This window comes from Hylaeus anthracinus, unplaced genomic scaffold (genome assembly GCF_026225885.1).
Source record: "Hylaeus anthracinus isolate JK02 unplaced genomic scaffold, UHH_iyHylAnth1.0_haploid 11985, whole genome shotgun sequence".
Lineage (NCBI taxonomy): Eukaryota > Metazoa > Arthropoda > Insecta > Hymenoptera > Colletidae > Hylaeus > Hylaeus anthracinus.
The window spans coordinates 5041256-5062307 of record NW_026534333.1 but is presented as its reverse complement, the minus strand read 5'-3'; the positions used below and the strand labels follow the sequence as shown (position 1 = coordinate 5062307).

The 21052-nt window shown below is 47.2% G+C and overlaps 1 protein-coding gene across 1 annotated transcript in view; it reads right to left on the bottom strand.

The window, feature by feature from the left end:
* LOC128887380 (zinc finger protein ush) overlaps window positions 1-8931 on the bottom strand; it is a 62356-nt gene extending 53425 nt beyond the window's left edge. The window contains exon 1 of the mRNA XM_054143210.1: window positions 6162-8931. Coding sequence (XP_053999185.1) covers window positions 6162-6228 — 67 coding nt within the window. The 5' untranslated portion in view covers window positions 6229-8931. The remainder of the gene's footprint in view (window positions 1-6161) is intronic.
* Window positions 8932-21052: the final 12121 nt, after the last annotated feature.

Sequence of the window (21052 nt, the reverse complement as noted above, 5' to 3'; positions counted from 1 at the left end):
ATAAAAAGTTCCACGACTAATTCCATCCCCCCCGCCCGTGCTTGGAATTTTTCGATCACCTCTACAACGCGATCCCCGTTTCCAGCAACAGAAGAAGAGTATTTCCCGCCCCTCGCTCCAGATGCGGTCCGATAACCCCGCGTCGATTCCAAGGAGACCCAGCCGCGAGTAATTCAATTTCACGATGCCCGGTCTAGGCTGTAAAACAGGAAAGTTCGCGGAGGAAATGAGGGGAGGGTGGTCCGTCCCTCGCGCGGTAACGACGCCTCGTAACGTCCGACCGAAGACGCCCGCCAGCTACACGGGCCTCGCGAGTTACGAGGGGGGCCGAGGCTTTTCATAATGCACGGGGATTCGCGGCGGCGTGCGAGCCGCTTATCCGCGATGGATCGGGATCCAGATCGATCCGGGGAACGGTTCGCGGTGGATTTTCAGGGCGTTTCGTGCGCGCTCGGGACCAGGATCGACGCTTACGAGGGTAGCGGCAGTTACGGGCTATCCCGAAGATGACCGTAAGGCGGTAGGGGGAGAGGAGGTGGGCCCTGGGGCGGCTGAGAGATCGAGACGATGAGCACCAGGTGCATCGAGGGACCACGTAGCCGTGGTGCATCGTCGATGCAACGCAGATATCGCTCTCTCTTACTCTCGGCGATCCTTGTGGACTTTTCCACCATTTAGTGCCGGTAGATCGTAACGGGAGTGACGATGAACGATAGAGGGAATTCGATAGAGTGACGAGAGTCAGACGCGAAGAGAAATCCCTGTTTGTAAACGGTGGAGCAAATGTCGTTGGAGAAAGTGTAATAGACATGACGACCACTGTAAATGCACGTATACGAACATTATTAGCCTTACAATGTTGCTTATTGTTATTCTGTTATAATTATTATGATATATTATGATATATATTATACACTTGTAAACTGTTGGAAGAATAATAATATGCAGAATCGTGTGGCTACCAAACATCGTATGTGCAAACAGACACAGAAGCCCTCCCTCAAAATATGACGCTAACTTAGGCTCCACAGCGTTCTCATTTTTCCAAGGAAATTCTCCCGATCCTCTTCCTGAAACGTATCGCCTTTCTTCGGCCAGATCCCGTCTCTCTCCGATCTCGCGCGTTCTCTCTCGTTCTCCCTTCGTGTTCTCCATGTTCGGTCCACCTCTTATCCTTCCGCGGGATGAGAACCCGAGATGCCCTCCTACAGATACAAATGGGTACCTATGCCGACGGCGCAACCTGTTATTATACATTCCCCTATACAAACAACGTGTTAATCGGGCCCGCACCCTGGTTGCGCCGCGTACGAGCCTCCCTCCATCGCGAGCAGGATATCGGATACGCGCCGTGGAAACCGATTTATCGATCGTTCCGCGTACGCTTCTTCTCTCCTTCGCGGGCTGGTATCGCGACGGTAAATTGGAATACACCGGGGCCCGTTCCGCTCGCCCGACTCGACTTCGACGCGATTCTTGAACCTCCGAACAGTGATTCCGACTGTTTTCGGCCGGGTCCTCCTCTTTTTTGCTCGTCGACCCGTGTTTGAACAGGGCAACCGCCGGAGCACACCCCGGAGGAAGGATGAATTACCCAGGAATTTTAGGTCAGGCACCGGATCGCGCATTACTGGCACCCTCAATTTTTGACGGAAAGTTATGGATCCGCGCAAAGGCTCCTCTGGGGTCCTTGTCACGCTTCATTTTCCAAGTTTTATATTTTCAGGAAAGCTGTAGATGAACGTGGAGCTTCCTATTAAGTCTAAGTATTGTATCACACTTCGTGCTTGTGACTCGACATTCTTCGATTCTTCCTAACATGTAAGCAACGTAGTATTATATTCCCTTCCACGTTACACCCGAATCCCATTTAATGTTTGCAACCTGATTCTCCCCTCCAAAAAATGCACCAACACAAGGACCAGACCAGAAACTACGTAATTCTTGCAGGGAAGAACGTAAACTCGAATTTTAATTTCCATTAAGCCCCATTCGCGCTGAATTTTTTGCCGAAACAGTTCTCACGAGTCGCTCCTATTTAAAGCCCGGCCACGCACGCAAAACGTAGAGAGATCGGATCGACGGACAAGTTCGCAGAAGGAGATCGTTGCCGAAGGAGGCCTTCCACGTCGACCTTTATGATTTGTTTACTCGGATCGCCCTCGATGCGATGCAAACCCGCCCATCGTGGCAGGTCAGCACCGAGCTCCGAACTCTGACCCCCGGCTAATTGTTGTTGGCTCTAGATCCCAGATAGCGGTTCGCAAGATTCTGACAGCGCCAACGACACGACCGCTTTCGAAACTTAACGCGAAATATCAATCAGTAACGATGGAAACGCGGCCCGTTCTCCTCCCGCTTCCTCCATCGATATCGAACTTCATTTACCCAACTCTATCATTATTTACCTAACACTGGGTTATGGAGACGTAACGAAAGGTCTCTCGTCGAAGCTATTTCACATGTTAATGGTAAATCTGGGATCGTTACAGAAGCAAAGTCTGGTTTTGATTAGGAGTAATTTGTGCATTGATTCACGAAATATGCTTCTTATGTTTCGATATATTTTATGTTTATTTATATATTTCTATAGTAATAAGCAGGCGAGGACTGTTACGGGATAAAATTCAGATAAATGTATACGCCTTCTGAAGGATCACAAGTGAAGAATTTTGAAGTGATAATCAAATTTATCATTCAGCAAAAGATATCAATGATGCGAAAACTTTGAAACGTGAAAAGAATATCGAAACTGAGTATAGGACCACTTTTGGAATGGAACACTTAAAAGAACACATTTGAGATTGAAGTACCATCATTTCCAAGCCTCGATCCAAGTATGTATTACCCAATTTAAACACTGTATAGCTGAACAAAACGTCGAATTGTTAAAATCAATCGGCTTCTGTTTCTCCTTCGCCCAATACCACCTATCGCTTCGACCAGGTTCCCAACGTCCTCGCGAGAGAGTCGAGTTTGACAAAAACTCGCGTCACGCCCCCCTGGACGCGCGTCAGCGCGATCGAGACACGATCCAGAGGCCGGGAATAGATCACGATCGCTAGAGAAAAACGAGGACCAGCGTTCAGAGGTAGCGGGAGAGAGAAAGAACGACAGATCGGCAGAGGGGAGGTGGAAAAATGGATGGAAAAGAGATAGACACCGGCCATGGATCCAAACGCTATCGCCCTGGCTCTCCGACCGAGAGAGAGACTTATCTACCCGAGCCGACCCTCTCTCCTCCGCCACCCCATCTGGCCGTTTCCGATATTAAAAATATCAGCCAGCAGATAGGCGCTCGGCTATCGGCACTCGAGCACTCGAAGGAACTTCCATTAAAAATAGCTATCTCTATCTGAGGCCGGTACTACAACAACATCGTGGCCCATGCCAGACGCGGGTTGTACGCGCTCCGTCCTTGTCGCTCTCTGGCTTCGTGCGCCGCCGCCGTCTCGCTCGCTCGCGTTGCGTCGGTGGTGGGTGCTTTCGCGGAGAAACGGACACGGAGAACGTGCACGAGCATAAAAACCGGGCTTTCTCAGGAGATACGGGATCTTATCGCGGGCAAATGTTTGGAGCCGCGCTATCACGACGGTTTATCGGACTCCTCTACGAGTCGTCCTCCGCCGTCTGACGGGCTTCTTTTGGTCCTAGTTTTAATTGTCAGGTCCTCAGATCGCCAGGGGCGAACGGCTAAAACGGCGATTCTGGTAGCCGTGACGCGATTCGAACCGAGTTGGGCCTCGGTGTTACCAACCAGTACAGAACGACTTCCCTTGAGTTAAAACAAAAAAAAAAAAAAAAAAAAAAGAAAAAACTCGAAGAGAGTAATCTTCCGAAAATGGGAGCACCAATCAGGACGTACGCGCGCGCCTTGGTTCCGTTCGTCGGGCGAGTTTTATAAATAAAGATACAAACAGCCGGATCGCAAATAAACTTACAAAGTATTGGAACCCCGTGGCTGTCGGTGCTCACCTATAATCTCGATGGCAAACGAGGTACGAAGGACGTGAAGCGGGTAAAGAGCCGACGAGAAGGCTGGTGAGAGGCACGGTAAGCGTACCGGGGGATCGATAGATCGATCCATCGATGGGGTCCCATCCATCGGTAACACGCCTCTCCCGATCGCCTCGTGGCCAGCGAAAGATCATGCAAGGAGATGAACGGAGAGGGCCAAAGGAATCGTCGGGAAACGTTCGAGCAACGTGAAGAGACAGAGAAAGAGAGAGAGAGAGAGAGCAGAGCGAGCCCCCAGGGGCCCCTCGTTGCACAATTATCTCATTTGCCGATCGGACCCTCCCACGTGTTAATTTGCTTGTTGGTTAACCCGGCGTCCCTCTTATCGTTTATTTCGTTCTTGCCTTTCGTGGAACCCTCCGCGCGCCACCTCCTCCTTTTTCGTCCCCGTTCTTCCCTTCCCGTTGGCCTTCTTCTTCGCTCCACGGCCTTCCCTCGTCCACGAAATCGCGCCAACCATCGCCCAGGACTCGCGTCCACGCTCGACGGAACCATGGATGAAACTATAGGGACCAATGGGACAGTCTCTCTAGAGAACAGCTGAAAAGAATGTGAAAGAGCCCTTGGAAAATTGAAGAGAATCAAGGGGAAAAAATAGAATTCAGCAAACAGAGCTGAAGCAACTTCCAAGGTCCAAGGAAAGATAACTCCTCGACGAGGTGTCGATATCGATCAACGCGACTAGATGATCGAATCAAAGTATTCCGAATACCAATCACTGTTCGAACGATGTAACAACCTTATCGTCGCTCGAAACTCTTAATCGCGAATTATCAAAGTGTCAATTACGGAATTATCGGAAATTCGACGAATGATGTAACGGATCTATTTTAATTTATATTATCATCGCCGAAGAACTACAATTTTCAGCCTATCGTCGATGGAAAGTCGACGAAACACGAAGACGAGATAGAAGTTCAACAGGTAAAACGTAATCATCGAAGAAACGGAGCAAAGTCCAGGGGATGATGACCTTTACGGATGAGGTCACGATATCGATCAATGACCAGATCGATCGGATCTTTTACCTCTAATCATCGTCTAGACGATTGAACAAGCTTATCGTTGCTCGACAATAAAATCATTTTCCAGATGATATCGCGATAACCGAGCCGATGGTTATACGAACGACGGACGATTAGGATCAGTAACATGTCAGTTTCTTGTATCTATTCGTGTAATTGCGCGTAAAAAATTTTCTTCAATTACATCGAACCGAAACAGTCGGAGTTGCTTCGAATATAAAGTAGAAGAAGTAAAAGAAACGGAATGGATCACATTTGTCACTGCCATTGGATCCCTTTACTTTTCAAATTCGATCGAGTGACAATCCATACGAAAAGGAAACAACGCGAAGGTCAATTTACTGAAAAGGAAAAGGATAACGATATAATCTGTTCCTCGAGTTGCACTCTTCGACGTTTCGCCAAATACATAGTCTTCTTTCCGAATGAAATTTTTAATAATATTCCTATTCAACAGGAATGAGTTCTCAGTCATCGACGTTCTCAGACAAATCGAAGCAAGAAGAAACAAACAATACGATATGGACTGTTTTTAAAGTTTCACGGTGTTCAACATCGACTCCAGCGATTCTTTGGTTCGACTTAAACGTCGGTTCAATTCCCAGGCATTCCCAGTGTCCCTCTAATAAGGTGGAAACGGCATGCTCGAATTCGGGGAACAAAAGAGTCGGGCAGAAAGCTGGAAGCACGAACGGAAAGAGAGGCAACGCACGACGACGCGGGCGACACAGGGAGGAAGTGACGTCACGGCAAAGTAACGAGCCTCGCTTAACCGCGATAAGCCGCTAATCGCGCGATCTTAATGAACTCCTCCCATTAACGCTCCCGAGGCCGCGACCGGCAACGTTCGACGAAACCCGCTCTTTTTCTCTCTATTTGCCTGCTTTCGATCACCCTCGTCGAATCGAGGGAACCGGCCAACGGGATCGCGGTGATCGATCGCTGCAAAATTTTTGGAAGAAGACTTCAACCTCCGAATAGTCGCTTTATTAATATTTGTGACGACAACGCTTCGGTACGGATGCATTCTTAATTTCTTTAGCGATTGATTTCTTTAGCGTGTATCGTGGTTTTAGCATTCTCAATCTCCACGAATTATTTCAACCAATGACCACTTACTTGCCAAGGAAAGGATTTCCGCCCTCGGCTGACTGGCTCTCCGCTGTCGCCACAGCAGTATACTCATCGCGACGATGATATCCACTAGAGATCACAACACACGCATCGAACCTTCATCGACCCGTCGCTTCGATTTTCGATTTTCTCGAACGCGCTCGGGCTCGACCACGCGCGATTCCGGGTGAATCAACTTCGCGCAACTGTCGACACGCTCGCGATTCCAAGGTGGCCCGATCGAGCGCCGATCAGATTGATCACGTTCCGAGAGATCACGAAGAGATACGACGCCACGTCACGAGCTCGTGACTGTGCCGCGATCGCGAGAACAGATTACGATTTCGTTTCTATCGCGACGCATCGGTTGCATCGCAAACATCGATCTCTGTTTATCCAAGCGCACCTCGGTGCTCGCGATTTCGCGGTATCCGCAGTTCTGTCACGCTTCGACGATCACCGGCGTTTATGGTAGCGGCGATGAACGTTTACCAAAGCTTGCACTGACGCGACAACCTCGCGAGCTTTGAATCCACGACTATCGTCATCTTCATCGACCATCATCATTGTTATCTTTGTGGTGCCAGTATTTTTAGACTTCCATCTTCTCTAATTAGATTGTGTTAATAGTACGTGGACGAGGTTGATCATCCCTGAAGGGTCTCGCAGGACGGCCGGATCTTCTAAAGTTTGAGATAGAAGTAGCTGTATGACTATTCCGAGTCTGTTCTTGTTGTTCCCAGGAATATCTTGTGAATGGATCAAACGATGATTGCAATCTTCATATCTATTTAGCGCTCTAGTCACTGTTTTGCAATTCGTCGTAATACCAAGACCAGCGGTTCTCTTTTTGTTGCCTGTTTGTAGGCACTCTTAGAAGGTGGTACTCGAGGTGAGCCAATCGGTTATAGCTGTTAACATTTGGCAAGCATCTTCATTAAATTCAGTCGACATTCCACAAAGCTCCAACTACTTCTTAACCGTGTGCCTCTTAGATTCACTTAGATTCGCCATTTCTTACATTCTTTAAAACAGACCAGAAACACGTAGCAATCCCCTTTACAACTACCTAACTATCCTTCTCATATTTTTATAATGTTTTCAGAACGGTCCAAAAAATCTTAGAATCATTTAAATTCACCTTTTCTTAGATTTTTCAAAACGCACTGACCAGAAACACGTAGCAATTCCCTTTCCAATTACCTAACTATCCTTCTCACATTTTTATAATGTTTCCAGAATGGTCAAAAAAGAGAGCCAACAAACAATACTCGGTAATTTCCGGCCAGCATTTATAACATTCAACAGGTCTCCTTTTATCCTCCTCCAATCCCTCAAAGCACCGGTCCAGTTTCGGCGCAACAATCCCCTTTTTATTTATCTTCAAAGCCAACCGCTCAAACACCAGCTAACCACTCGCGGGCCTCGTCATCCTCTCCCAATTCTTCAAAATACACTGACCAGGGATCCCCAGGGTCCCGGCCTCGATGTCCCCTATCTTCTCCATGATCCGAAAGGGGTGGATCGAACGGATCGGCTCGGTTCACCCTCGGCGACAACGGAATTCCAGGGCAACAACGATCCTAATTTTCGACGGGTCGCCCACGTGGGGCCACCAGGAGGCTCGATAGGCCGATTGTCGTCGTTGTAGCGGCGTACGCGGGAATAAACGAGCCGCGCGGATAATCCGCGTATCGCGGCCTGCCCGTGCCCGCTCCGACAGCTCCGGGGGCGACTCTTATCGGTGGCTCGTTGCCCGATAAGCCGGCACGATCGGCATCTTATCGATCGCGCACACGCGCGACCGGAAAACCGACGGCTAATTGCGCGAACGCTGACAATTAGGAAGCTCGGTTCGGCCCGGCGAAATTTTCGTCACGGCTGGGCTGCGGCCCGCGTCTGATAACGCCTGACACCTGAACGCCGATAAGAGTAATTGAATGAGGTCGACGGCCACGAGCTAGGCTCCAATTCTCGATCACGATCCGGCCAAGTTTTCAGAATTTCTGCGAGTCCGTGGAGCGACGTAGTTCTCTCTCGTTCCCTTTTTTTTCGGGGAAAAGATGCGCGAGGTTGGCGAGGGTTCGCAGCGGTTGGGTGCAGGTTTCGGGTTTCGTAGATACTTCTGGTTGAGACAGGTTTCGCGTAGGTTTGGATTCCGAGGAGAGGAGGGCTTTGGTGTTGACGAGTTCTCAGAGCAGTGCTTGGTGGATGTTGAGTGAAGATTGGAGAATAGCGTCGTCTTGTATGAATAGCTTCAGTTCTTTCGCAGATGGCGAGTGTTCGGAACAGTGGTCCTCTGTAGGTATCCAATAGAAATTCGCAAACAGTGTCGTCCTTCGCCTCCTTAGCTTCTCGTACTATCCTTCCAATAGAAATGAAAATGATTTAAAAAATGTATCGCGCGAGAAATACACATATCAGAGGTCGTGTCCAACAAATCCTCCTCCAAGCTCTACTAAAAGCTTTTCAAACCAGGTGTTCCACTTCGATTTCAAAGTAGACTTTGATCACTGATTAAAAATTCCTCGTGTCTTCGATGTATTATAATAATAACGCAACAGCGGTTCAAGACCATTGATTCGATCTTCTTCAAAAATTATCCTCCGTCTAATTCGCCTGGTTTAACGAAGACAGCTGTCCCGCTAGTTATTACCGAGATGCGTCACAAAAATCATCTCCGGGCGTTGAATTCTCGACACGCGAGAAACCTCGTGCACAGTATGCGCACATTTTACGTCATAATACAAACGACCGTGCTCTATCTCGCCCGGTGCACGTAAATCGCGCTCTATTCCTTAATAGCGCGATCGTGCTTTATTTCGCACTGCGAGCGATTGTGATGTATTTCCCGATGGGAGATGTCGGTGTGCGCGGGTTACCTTCCGAGACGATCGTGCCCGTAGCGGTGTGCTCTGAATTCTCCGAGGAAACGCCTGCTCTATTCTCCGTCGTAAAACGATCACACTTTCTTCCGTAATACGAGCGCGTTCAACTTTCCCGGACCCGAAGAATGGCTGCCCTTTGTAGTACGAAACGCACACCGGCGCACCTTCCTGCACCGTTTCATACTTTGCCACACGGTCGTTAAACCAAATCTCGATGCTTCACTCTCGCTGCAAAGGTAGAGACCCTTTTGGGTGGCAAGTAAATCGAAATTGAAGTTGAAAACTGGATTTCTATAGGTTCGTAGGTTTGAGTAGGCTTCTAGGTGGAATCAACACCTCCGAATCAGTGATTAAAAAGTTTGTTGATAAAAATTCTTAGTTGAATCTCAGGTGGTTGTAACGGGAACGATTCAGTAGGATCGTACTGATCAGTTTTCTCGATAATTAAACGTAAAGATCCTTTAAAGGTAAAGATTAAAAATTCAAGTCCCTCCAAATATGATCCAGCTTGGCCAAACGCGAATACCTCGAAACTGGGTAACAAAGATCGATCACAGTTGACGCGACGATGATCCTCCCAGAGGGACTTTTCGAGTCTCCAGGGGGATTCCCCGGCCTTAACGCGGAGGCCACCGACTCGTAGGCTCGCGATTAGCTCCGGAGACGCTTTCGACGAGGCAGACAAGCTTCTTCCGACAGACTGTTTAAAAGCGAGGGTAAGACGTAACCGCAGCGAGATGCTCGCTGCTGCGGGGAAGCACTATCACTGGTTTCCAAGCGGCCCGGAGACCCATGGCAATGGCTACCTGTTATCACGCTCCTCTCTCTCCGCTTCCGTCCCAGCCTGCTTTTCTCGTTCTCTCTTTATCCGCCTCTTCGCGTTCTGTTACCTCACGATAATACCCCGGCAAGCATTCCGCGCTTTTCCCTTTCGCGTATACCGAGAGCCGTTTAGAGACGAGCTGATTCCGTCAAGGCACGACACATTTAAGGGAAGCGATCGTTTTCGTATTCGACGATTCTTCTCGTCGATGTTTCAGCATTTCTTTCGATTTAGGGCCAGATTCGAAGGGCTACTTAGCTTGGCATGTTTCATTCAAGTCTTGTTGGAAATCGGATGCATCGTAGAAATTCTTCTCGTACTTCTCGTACCAATGTAATTTAACTTTTAGGATCAACTATTCCGTCGCAAGTTGACGAATACGTCTTAATTATGTAACGTCTCCGATAACTAATAACAATATTAACGACATCTAGCAGCACACCTGAAATATCGAAGTCTGGCAGAACAAATATTCAGTCCATAGAGGGTCAATATCCCAAATTTCGTTCTATCGCTTCTAGCTGGGTTATGTTAGCCAAGTTCGCGCCAGTAAACAACGCTCTCATTGTACCCTGTTTCCTATCGACGGAAGCGTTCCCCGATCGCACAAATTATAACGCCGTACACGAAGAAAAGAACGGTGGCGAGGTATACATGCACATATCGCGTCATTGGCAGACTTGGGGGCACCAAACCACCTCTTGTCATTGGCGTCACGAAGCTTGAACTTCGCCGATAGCGCGGCCCGATAACAGATGGCGATAACGGCCCGCGATACCCGTAACGCGGCACAACGGGCTCCGTGACTAATGGCGATAACGATAAGGACGATCGTAAGACACGTAGGGAACGGCTGTATCTAATAACCGTACTCTTTGTCTCGATTCGGCTATCGCCGACGGCTCGTTTCGGCGCTCGCGATTAGATTTTACAATATTCGCCTCGACTACGACGGAAAGAGCGACTCGCGAAAACGTTGCCACTTGTTTCCGCACCGGAAACTTGCGATTAGCTGCGAATACCGAGGACTACAGAAAGTTGTTGGAAGATTCTTGTGCGCTCTTTATGTTTCGGAGTGACGTTCGAGCGTGGATTGTTGAAAGTGTTGAAAGTGCTGGGTTAAAAGATCCTTTGAGAACATCGGTACGGAGTGTTTTGAGTGTTCTTTGACGTCGATTAGGTTACTCCGTTTTTCGGAATAGCTCGAGACCGTTGAACCTGATGCATTGAAACGATATGAGTGAACTGAATCGTTGTGCTGGAACAGTCATATCTTGTTTGCGTCCGAGTGACGCGAGTCAACTGAAAAATGAAAACTCTTTAGAACACTCCTCCGTGCCCTCACCCCGTCAAACCTTTGATACGTTTACTTAAACGTCCTGTTTAAAGTATCTCAAGATTACCGAACTTTGGGCGCGTTTAAAGCGAACCACCCACCGCAAGAAAAATGAACGTCTCGGAACTGCTGCATCGTCGCGAATCGCGTATAACCTTGATTCGCGGAATGATTGACGGGAACGTCTAATTACGCACCCATTTGTCCCGTCCAGCTCAGCTAATAGACATATCTCGCCACTTTCTCCCCCGTTCGATTCGTTTTCTGTATCGCGACGGGCATTTATCATTTCGATTTTCGCTCGATCGACGTTACGCAACGGGGACTAACCCGCTCCGCGATATCGTTCCACCGGTCGTGCGCGATGACTGCGAGAGCGGATAATTATCGTTCGCGCGATCGCTAATTACCTGCCAATAAATTATCGTCGGCAGCCTTGCAGGTTCGTCGCGGACAACCAGTCGTATCCGCACTTCCTGAATTTCTTTTTAATTAGCCCGCGACGAATGATTTATGACACCGAAGACTGCTGCGACCACTTTGGACTACCGGTTCAATTGGCTCCTTACATATTTCGATAATATGTCCGCGAGCCTGACGGCGTATGCATGTAGACTCCGTAATAAGAACGCGCCAAAAATCTTGTTCCCAATTTGGGGACATGTAGCATCGAGGGAACAAGGAAGCTCGAGAATGCAGGACTTGTAACATCAAGTGGCGAGTCAAGTGTCTGGTAATATTAAAATACTGGTAAATCCTTTCGTCTCATCTCTATGGCACATGCATTGTAGATATCGGCTGATACGATTGCATGAGCTTAGTTACTATGTCAACGCGTGTCGCGAAGGACTTGTACAGGGTGAAGTAATGACATTATTAATAATCCTGAGAAGAAACTCGATAGGACACAGTTGGACTGTTACCAAGGCATTTCCAATGGTAGAACATAAGACCACCCCAACTTTAATTGTTCCCTTTTGAAACCACAGTTCCCACAAACCCCTGACCAAACCCCCAAAACAAGTCCATCCTCGGTAATTGACGCGTCATATAAAGATCCAGCCGTCCTCGATAGCCAGCTTCGCAAACGATCGAGGGTCGACTAGCCATCGTATTAACAAGACTAAACGAGATCGTTGAACGCACCACCGGCCGAAAGCGTGAAAAAGCGACGAAGGGACAAGAGATTCCGCGTAATCGTGGCAAGAGACGTCTGAACGAGGAGGATGGATGATCGACGCGGTGTCGGTGACCGTCTCTTCTTCGCGTACCCCGAAACAGAGAGCAAAGTCAGAGAGAAAGAGAAAGAGAGAGAGAGAGAGAGAGAGAGAGAGAGAGAGAGAGAGAGAGAGAGAGAGAGAGAGAGAGAGAGAGAGAGAGAGGGAAAGGAGAGGATAGCTCACTGGCGCCGCGTTATCTTATTCGTTAAGATCCTCCAGGCGGCGAGGCGGGGAGAAACAGATCCAACAGTGGTCTCACTGTCTCACAAGATTCTCTCTTGTTCCTCAGCTTCCCTCCTTTCGTGGAGTGTACCAAGGGTCCCGGGGGAGGATATCCAGGAACGGCTCTTCGAGTCTAGACGACGCGAGAGATAGCGCTCTCGCTCCTTCCCTCGCCTGCTCTCTCCGCTCGTATCCTTTTATCTCGCTACTACTCTCATCTGTCCGAGGAGATGGACGGGGATAGCCGGTCGCTCGTGCCGAAGTCACGGCCACCGATTCGTGAAAGCGTGGATGATCGAAACGCTCGACCATTATTCTTGTAAACCGAGCATTCGGGGGCGAGGCAGTCATTTCGGAATTATCACGGGAGAGACGATGGGCGCGGGATCATCGTCGATCGTGTGCTGAATTTCAGATCGAGCCTCGATGGGAGGGTGGCAACCCCCATCCCTGTTGCCGGCGCGATTCATCGAGCCTCGAGGCTGTTCCGACCGAGCCATTCATAATCAGTGACCTGGCCAAGTGACATGCCATCGAAGATGCATTGTAAGCAATGCGGATATCCGGCTAGAGTTTCGCCGAGGCTGACGACTGATCATTGGGCATCATTTTTCCATTCGTCGCTTGGTTTATGTATCATGCTCATTTTTACCCATTTCATCTTTCCCTTCTCCCACGCAAAAATAAGAGTTACACAGCTTTGGCAACGGGTGTCCCATAATTGTAGCTGTTTTATGAGTGAAGTACGCTCATACTTCATTTAGGTCTCTCTAGATCAGACTGAAAAGTTTTGATTCCACGTTCTTGAAGCACACGATGTATACAATTACGCGTCGTAAGACCCGGTATCTATCGCCTTAGTACATCATACGTAGTCTTTCCGTCATGGCTGCCGCGCACGCGAGACGATTCGAACCCGTTTTCCTGTGTTCGCACCTGAAATAACCGGTGATAACTTACACCGCTGTATCAACTATCGCTCTATCGCCACGAATCCAAAGAAAACATTTGGGAAGCGACAACTGTTAAAGAAGAGAAATTTAATTAACATTCCGGGATTAATCTTCGGTCTTCAACGCGATCGAGGACACGGAGGAGGGATGATCGATCGGGCAGCGATCGCGTGAGTCATTCGCGTTTCAAGAATTTCGTGGAATTTCCATCGTGCGTGGTCTCCGCGGATGAATCTGAGGGCTCTTTCAGACGAAACACTCGGTGACTCGCGACTTATGTTCGGGACACCACCGCTAAGTAGGCTGTCGCTGAAATATCGCCACTTTAACGTCACGGCCATGCCTCTTCCTTCTGTTTTTCGTTTGCCTCGAGTTGTATCCTTGGCGTAATTGTATTAAACTCCGGCAGCAGAAATAACCAGAGAGAGAGAACGTCCTTCGCGATGCTAGAAGCTGGAACGGGAGCTCCAAAGTAACCGTCCTTGACGAAGTGGATAAGAAAAAGGGGAATAGTTGCTCTAATCAATTTTGTTTGAGGGGTGCTCGCCTCGGTACTTTTAACCCTTTCAGACCTAGCGAACACAATTGAGGACACAAAATTATGTATTAGGTTATGTCCTAAAAGTTTCTTTCGTGAGTCGCATTCGATTATTTTCTGTGGCAGTGCTTATATAAATAGACGATCTAATCTCTTAGACATTGATGCTGTAACAGTAATGAAGCGAAATGAATCGTACACAATTCAGTAATGTAACATAAAACATAAAATATTGTGTATATATTAATCATTAATAAAACGAAAGAAACTTTCGGGACAACCTGATACATTAGTAAAAATTGTATTACATTAGTACGAGAAAAAATAATTAAGGTCTGAAAGGGTATAATATCGCCATGTGTGAAATTACAATTGCTCATTTTGGCGTTGAACGTAGCAGACCATGACATGCTGCGAAAGAAGAGACACTGTTTTCCTAACAGTGTTCTTGGATTTCCACGTGAATCGGGTACAAAATTATTTATTTAAATTCCAGTTTAACTTAATGCGCAGTTGCAGAATGGACCTATAAGGACAGATAAGAACGAGGGCTGACTTCCAAACGTTTACCGTCGCTACTCGGTACACAGATTTCTCTCGAGCTGACGAGAGACTAATTTGTAGGGACTAGTTGATAAGACCGACGTCAACTAACTTGTGCAAGAAGCACATCAGGATATCAGCTAAGTGTGAAGGTGTCGGTGGCTCGGTTACAAGGATCCACGGGGTGTTTCGATGCTACTACTATCCTGACAACGTCAAACAGAGAATTGAAAACACATCGATAACAAATCATAATAATAAGTCGTCCAGCATTGTTACTAATCTTCCTGTATCATCCTCATAATTTCCAGTTAATACTAGGTTCACGAAAATTTCTTATCGGATTTCTATTACCGAAGTAATGCTTTCACGAATGAAACCGATCTAGTGGAAGTAATTAAAAGGTGTAGACCACGATGAATCTTGATATACAGTCAATCCCATAAGCATTCGTAACCTCTGAAGAAATTTGAATAACTTAAATGATAGGCTCCATGTTTCCAAACCAATTTTCCATTGTATCAATATGTACATGAATAATCTTCACGCGTGCATATGCATACTTACAATTACGAATTTATTTGGAAACATGAAGAATTCATTTGAATTAGACAAATTTCTTCGATAAATATAGGGAGCATGCTTTTCTCTTTATATGGATAAAGATCAACGTACGCGTTTGACGAAAAATGTAAACTACTGTCACTTTAAGTTACTGTAATTTAACTGTGCTCCGTTAAGGTTCCGGCAAGTTTTCCGAAGTGCGTTTTTTCAAAGTTATCGACGACGTTCCGGCGCCTGACGTGCCGTAACAAGCTGCGTTTCCAGGTCGATTACGGCGCGGCCGGTCGACGAGGCGAGATACCCGCGGCGTCGTTGGCGTCGTGCACTTCGTCATCGTCCAGCCGTGCCCTCCGGTGCGCCTAGGACGGTGAAAAAGAGCCGGACACTTTTTATCGCGCGGCGCAATTATGATTAGCTCCCAGCGGAGGCGTCGCGTTCGCAGCCACGGCGATTAGGGCAGAGTTCGCCTCGTCAAAACCGCCCCCGCTGAACAAATGGTCGCTTACGCTGCCGCCGCCGCCCCGGTGGACCTCGCGGTGGAGCTTCTGCCGCCCCTTGACCCCCGATCCTCTCTTTCCCACCCTTTCTACGTTCTATCCGGAGCACCAGGAGGAGAAGCGAGCCGAGGGTAGAGCTCGCGGAGATTACGCAAATGAGAAATGACCATCAGGCTATCGGAGAACTTCGGTGCCGGCTGCTAGCCGGGTTTTGCGACATCTGGGGACGAGGATATACACGTCAGAACGACTATCGCGGAAGGGGGTTGCGGCGTTTTTAATGCCGGGGGAGGACCGACTTGCGCGTACCTGGACGCACGCAACGTCTGGGGACATTTTTTTTCCCGGACCGACGAACGCTGCGATGCAACAGGGAGGTGGTTGCGTTACGAAGGAGAATTATGCGAGCGTCGGGGATGCTGGCGCGATTATCTCGCATTATTTAGCTTCGAATGGGAAACGGGGGATGGAGGATTTAGGGGTCGACGGGTGCTCGGTATTGGCGGTGCTGCGAATTTAATTTTTCATCCGTAGAGTGAATGTTTTATCGGAGAAACTCAACGTTCTGTAAGCCTAATTTTTAGGTCATACAATAATACATCGACAGTTTACCAAATAATTGTTCATTGAATAAAATACTCCAACAAATGAGAATTGAGGGTCTATTAAAAGTATCATCGCTCGCAGATAATCACACAGGAGTCCCAAGCGTCCATCTTCCGAGGTCAGCTTTCGAGAAGTCTTAGCTGATAGAGAACAGATCCGTCGGACGCGCAAGAGGGCTGATTTTTTTGCTGGTCGCACAGAAGCCAGGAAGCCGAGCTGAGCTTTTTGCCGAGCAACGTTAAATATCGGGCCAACGAAAGAGGCATTGTCGTCGTCTCGCTACATCGCGTGGAAGGACTTTGACAAATCGTCGATCAACCCTCGAGAATCGCTTCCTATCTCGAGGACTCTTCGAAAGTCCTGCTGAACTGGCCAGTGATCGAGATCTGGCAATCCATTCTTGAAGGACTTTTCCTTCCGATAGAAGCAGCTTCTACCACCCTTACTACAATCGCGTTATTTTCCAGCTAGGGTTGATTGCAGGGAATACAGGCTGTTTAATGGCAATCGATAAAGTTTATTCCTGATGAATTTTAGGCATTCTATTGGGTTGTCCGGAAAGTCCATGTTGATTTTTGGCAGGTGGTACAGGTCTGAATATATCGAAATGGTTGAAAACAAATAACATGTATACATCCCTTAAAAGGTGGAACGGTTGTGAACCAAAATGGCGCCTACGTAATTCAATAAATACATGTATATATTACATGTATAGTGTATTATATGCCTTTGAATTTTTCTTAGATTGGCACGAACTTTCTGGACAACCTGATAGATAAGGCATTCTAGACAAATAAATCTTAATATTTTTTAATCGCTTCATTTTTTCCGTAAATTGATGCAGTATTTAACGAGGGCTGACAGAACAGACGGCTCCATTCAGCGCGAGATCCCCCAGGGTTCCTGCGGCCGTTTCGCAACTTCCGGTCGGGGTTCGGCCTCGAGCCGACCTCTCGAGTGGCGTCCTTAAAAGGCGTCTCGGTGCGTTTTGCTCGGCGGTTAATGGCTTAATGGCGAGTCGATGTCCGAGGCGAAGAGGCCAACATTTCACGCCAATACACGGGACAATTACACGGCCTCCCTCGGCTCCTTCTGCAGTCGGATTCTCGTGCCGCGCGACCCGATATCGCGAAAACGACCCGGCCCGATAACGCGCGCGGGTTCCTTTTTATCTTATCACACGGAAACCCTCGTTTCGTCGACGCGTCGGCTTCTTCTTCGCCGTCCTCTGCCTCCTCGAGTCCTTCCGCGGCGCTGACGAACAGTGGATCCATTTATTCGCGAATGCCAAGGCCAAGGGAGAGATCGACGATCGGGACGTCCGACGGAGGTCGTCGCGGATCTATCGTAAGCGTAGATTGGACGTATGTGGTTCGAAAGGTCGTTTTACTAATCAAATTTCTATCCAATCGAATGTTTTGTTCACAGGTGCGAAGGAGTTTGAAGAATTTTAAAACGTATTTTTTGGGGGAGGTAGGGAGTTGAACGCATCTATTTTTAGTAGTGTATCTATGGTTGCAAAGGTGGTTTCAGCTGAAGAAATGATCTAAAGAATAAATATGATACCTTGGTATAAAACGTGATATCTCTCACATACCCCTTCTGATATACATACGTATAAGACTTAAGTACGTATATTAATATTTTACAGTGAACATGTCATGTTTCACGCAAAAACATAATACTTATCCTGAAAGGGCTGCAACCGGTCATCTCGTAATGAAGCGTTCGCGATAAAGTGAGGGCAATTCGTTCGCGCGAACGTTCAAAACCGTTCATCGGACAGACTTTCGGGAGGGGTCGATGGCCACCTGTCGTCACAAAAGGGTGTACACGTGTCCACGGGGTGAAAACGACGTATTAACACGCGCGAGGGATGAACTGCGCCTCGTCGATCTGCTGACACGATCGGCCATCGGTGTTAGATCGCTCTTCGCGTGATTTCCGGTTGTTGCCTTTTTTTTTTTTTTTTTTTTTTTTTGATTGCGTAACGACCCCTCTTCTAAAAGAAAAATTTCGAAAGAGAACTACTCCTCGACACGGTATCGATTTTGGAAAATAATGTACGCTGCGATGCGAGATACCGCGTGATGCATCGCCCGTGAATATTAAAAACTGGAATATTTGATGAGTCGACCGTGGGAAATTTTATTTAGGTTTGCGTTCCGACTCCCGTGAGGGTTCGTTTCGAAATACAACAGATATTTTCGTGTGTACGCTGAATATACGATAAGATATTGGGAGGAGTTAATTTTTTTTAAGGGGTAGGAAAGTTGAAAATGAAGGAGTCTCGGCAACGATTTCAGAAAATTGCATCGAAAGATTGTTGAAAATGATAGAAACATAGCGATTCGAGTTTGTCAGGTTTCAATGAAAACAGCATTTGTGCAACATGAAATATTCCTTTCGAGTAGACGAGAAAATACTCGAGTTCTATTCAAAAAACGTAAATTCAATTGTTCCATTATTTTCAGATATTCTAGTTATTCCTATTAATGAAACGTGCAGCATGCTATTCCCATGTACGCAAACAATTAATTACGCACGTCTCGGGAGCGATAATTGTCTTCGAAGAAATCTTTCTTTCAGACTGATTAAGCTAGGTAATTCTATCGCGCAAAAACCAAAGATTCTTTCCCACCCTCTCCGACGAGTGACCACCCTTTGCAAAGACAGACGAGAATCGTTCCTCTTATGTAACAACCGGTTAAGTGCCATTACGCGAGGAATCCATTAAGCCTGCACGTGCTTCTTCCGGTTCTCGATCGAGGCAAGTCGTTCCTGTTTCCTTGGACGGCCTGGAAAGGATATACGGTGCCTCCTCGAACACGTGGCAGGACGTCTTCACTTTGAACGAGGTCTTGAGAATCGGAAACCTTCCTCCAGATAACGTTTCGAAGTATGCCCGTCTTGAATATCGATCCGCGTAAACGATCCATGGGACCGACGTTAAAAAGTAACGAAGGAAGTTTGCATGCGAAACAACTTCCAGTGAGACAATTGTACCGTGGCCTTAGCAATTATGTGTTCAAGGAGAGAGATATATTAAACGTTTTTTTAACCCTTTGCCGTCGTCGACAGTTCCATTGAAGAGAGCTAATAACTTAGACGACTAAACCTTTCTCTACCACGATTGTTGAGTCGTGGAAATAAAATATCATACTAGTGCTTCGAAGTGTACCAGTTTACGCCTTAGGAATCTATTCATAAACTAATATCGCTACTTTAGACAAATTCAGTAAATAAAGGGTTAAGAAGTCGCCTCTCGAGTGCAGAGGGTTGAGTTTATTAAACAAACAACCCTTCGTCGCGAACAATATCGAGCGACATTCAGAGTAAATGTTACGTTATTCGATTATAAAGAAGATTATAGGAAAAAGAAATTGTTCTCAGCGTTTCACGATTCATCGATCCTTCAACTAAAGAACGTCAACCGAACTGAAACGCGAAATCCAGCAATCATCGAATCAGAAGAATTCCAAGGATGGCAATTCTCCTGATGGACATAATAATTGTCTTGGAGGATTCGCGAAGTTTTACGTTAGATCCGACTGTCTCTGGATGGACGAGAGAGTCCTCAGCTTTTAAACGAACTGTCGAACTCGCGTCGGGGGTTGGCGAGCGCGCGCGCGCGCGCGCGCACACGCGAAGAGGAGGAGGGTTTAATCGCAAATTGACTCGTCGTCGCCAATAAAAATTCAATAACCGCCTGCCCGCCGCCGGTTATTGTCGAAAAGTTCGGACCAGGCCTTTTAGTGTCCTCCTCTCACGCTGGTCGCTCCCTCTACCCACCCCCGTTCGCTTCTGTCCTCTTTCCGACCCCTCTCGCGTCGCTGCATTCCCTCTCTTTCTCGCCATTGTTGTACATCAGCGTTTCCCAAACTTTTTTAGTCACGGGACATTTTTCACCTCGCGATACGTCCGAGGAACATTCTTCGCTTGCTATCGGAATATTGAAACGGATATTTTACTGCAAAATAAATTTTCAATTTTCTTTCTTATAAGGAGATGATCCTTAGGAACGATATACATTTTTTTTCAATAGGCTGTTTGTTTCATCGAATAGTCGAACGAGTGTTACTAAAATTTTATTCATCCAGAGACTGCGAATGTTTGAGATCATTGAGATTCTGCACAAACGCAATAGTATATAAAACGTAAAAGATTAAAAGATAAGACACACTTTCGTTTCAGTTTCGATCGTTTCTCTGTGCCTGTGAAGATATTCATTTCCGTAAACATCGAATGCAAAATGATAAGAAGAATGAATATCGTATTTAATAAAGCAAGAGAAAGGAACGAGATATGCTCCCCATACTAGTCCGGAATTAATAAGCATCCCAGTCTTACGGTCGTTCGTATCTCACGGGAACGCAGTTTGGGAAACACTGACGTACACTCTCGTTCTGTCTTCCTCCCACTTTTTTTTTTTTTTTTTCGTTGCGTTCGCTAACATTCGCTGGAAAAATATTCGATGCTATCTGGACACCGTGAATTGGCTGCTGACGCTCGTACCGAGACTCTGTTTCGTTTCCACTCGATGTCCCCCTCGTTTCGTTCGCTCTTGTTCGCCCCGTCTCTTTCAGTTTCTCTCCCCGTGGCTGGCAAAACGGACGCAACGTGTAAGCTCGCACGCATGAATGGGATAACACGTTTCCTATTTTATTTTTCTTCCTTTTTTCTTCCTTTTTTTTTTTTTTTTTTTTT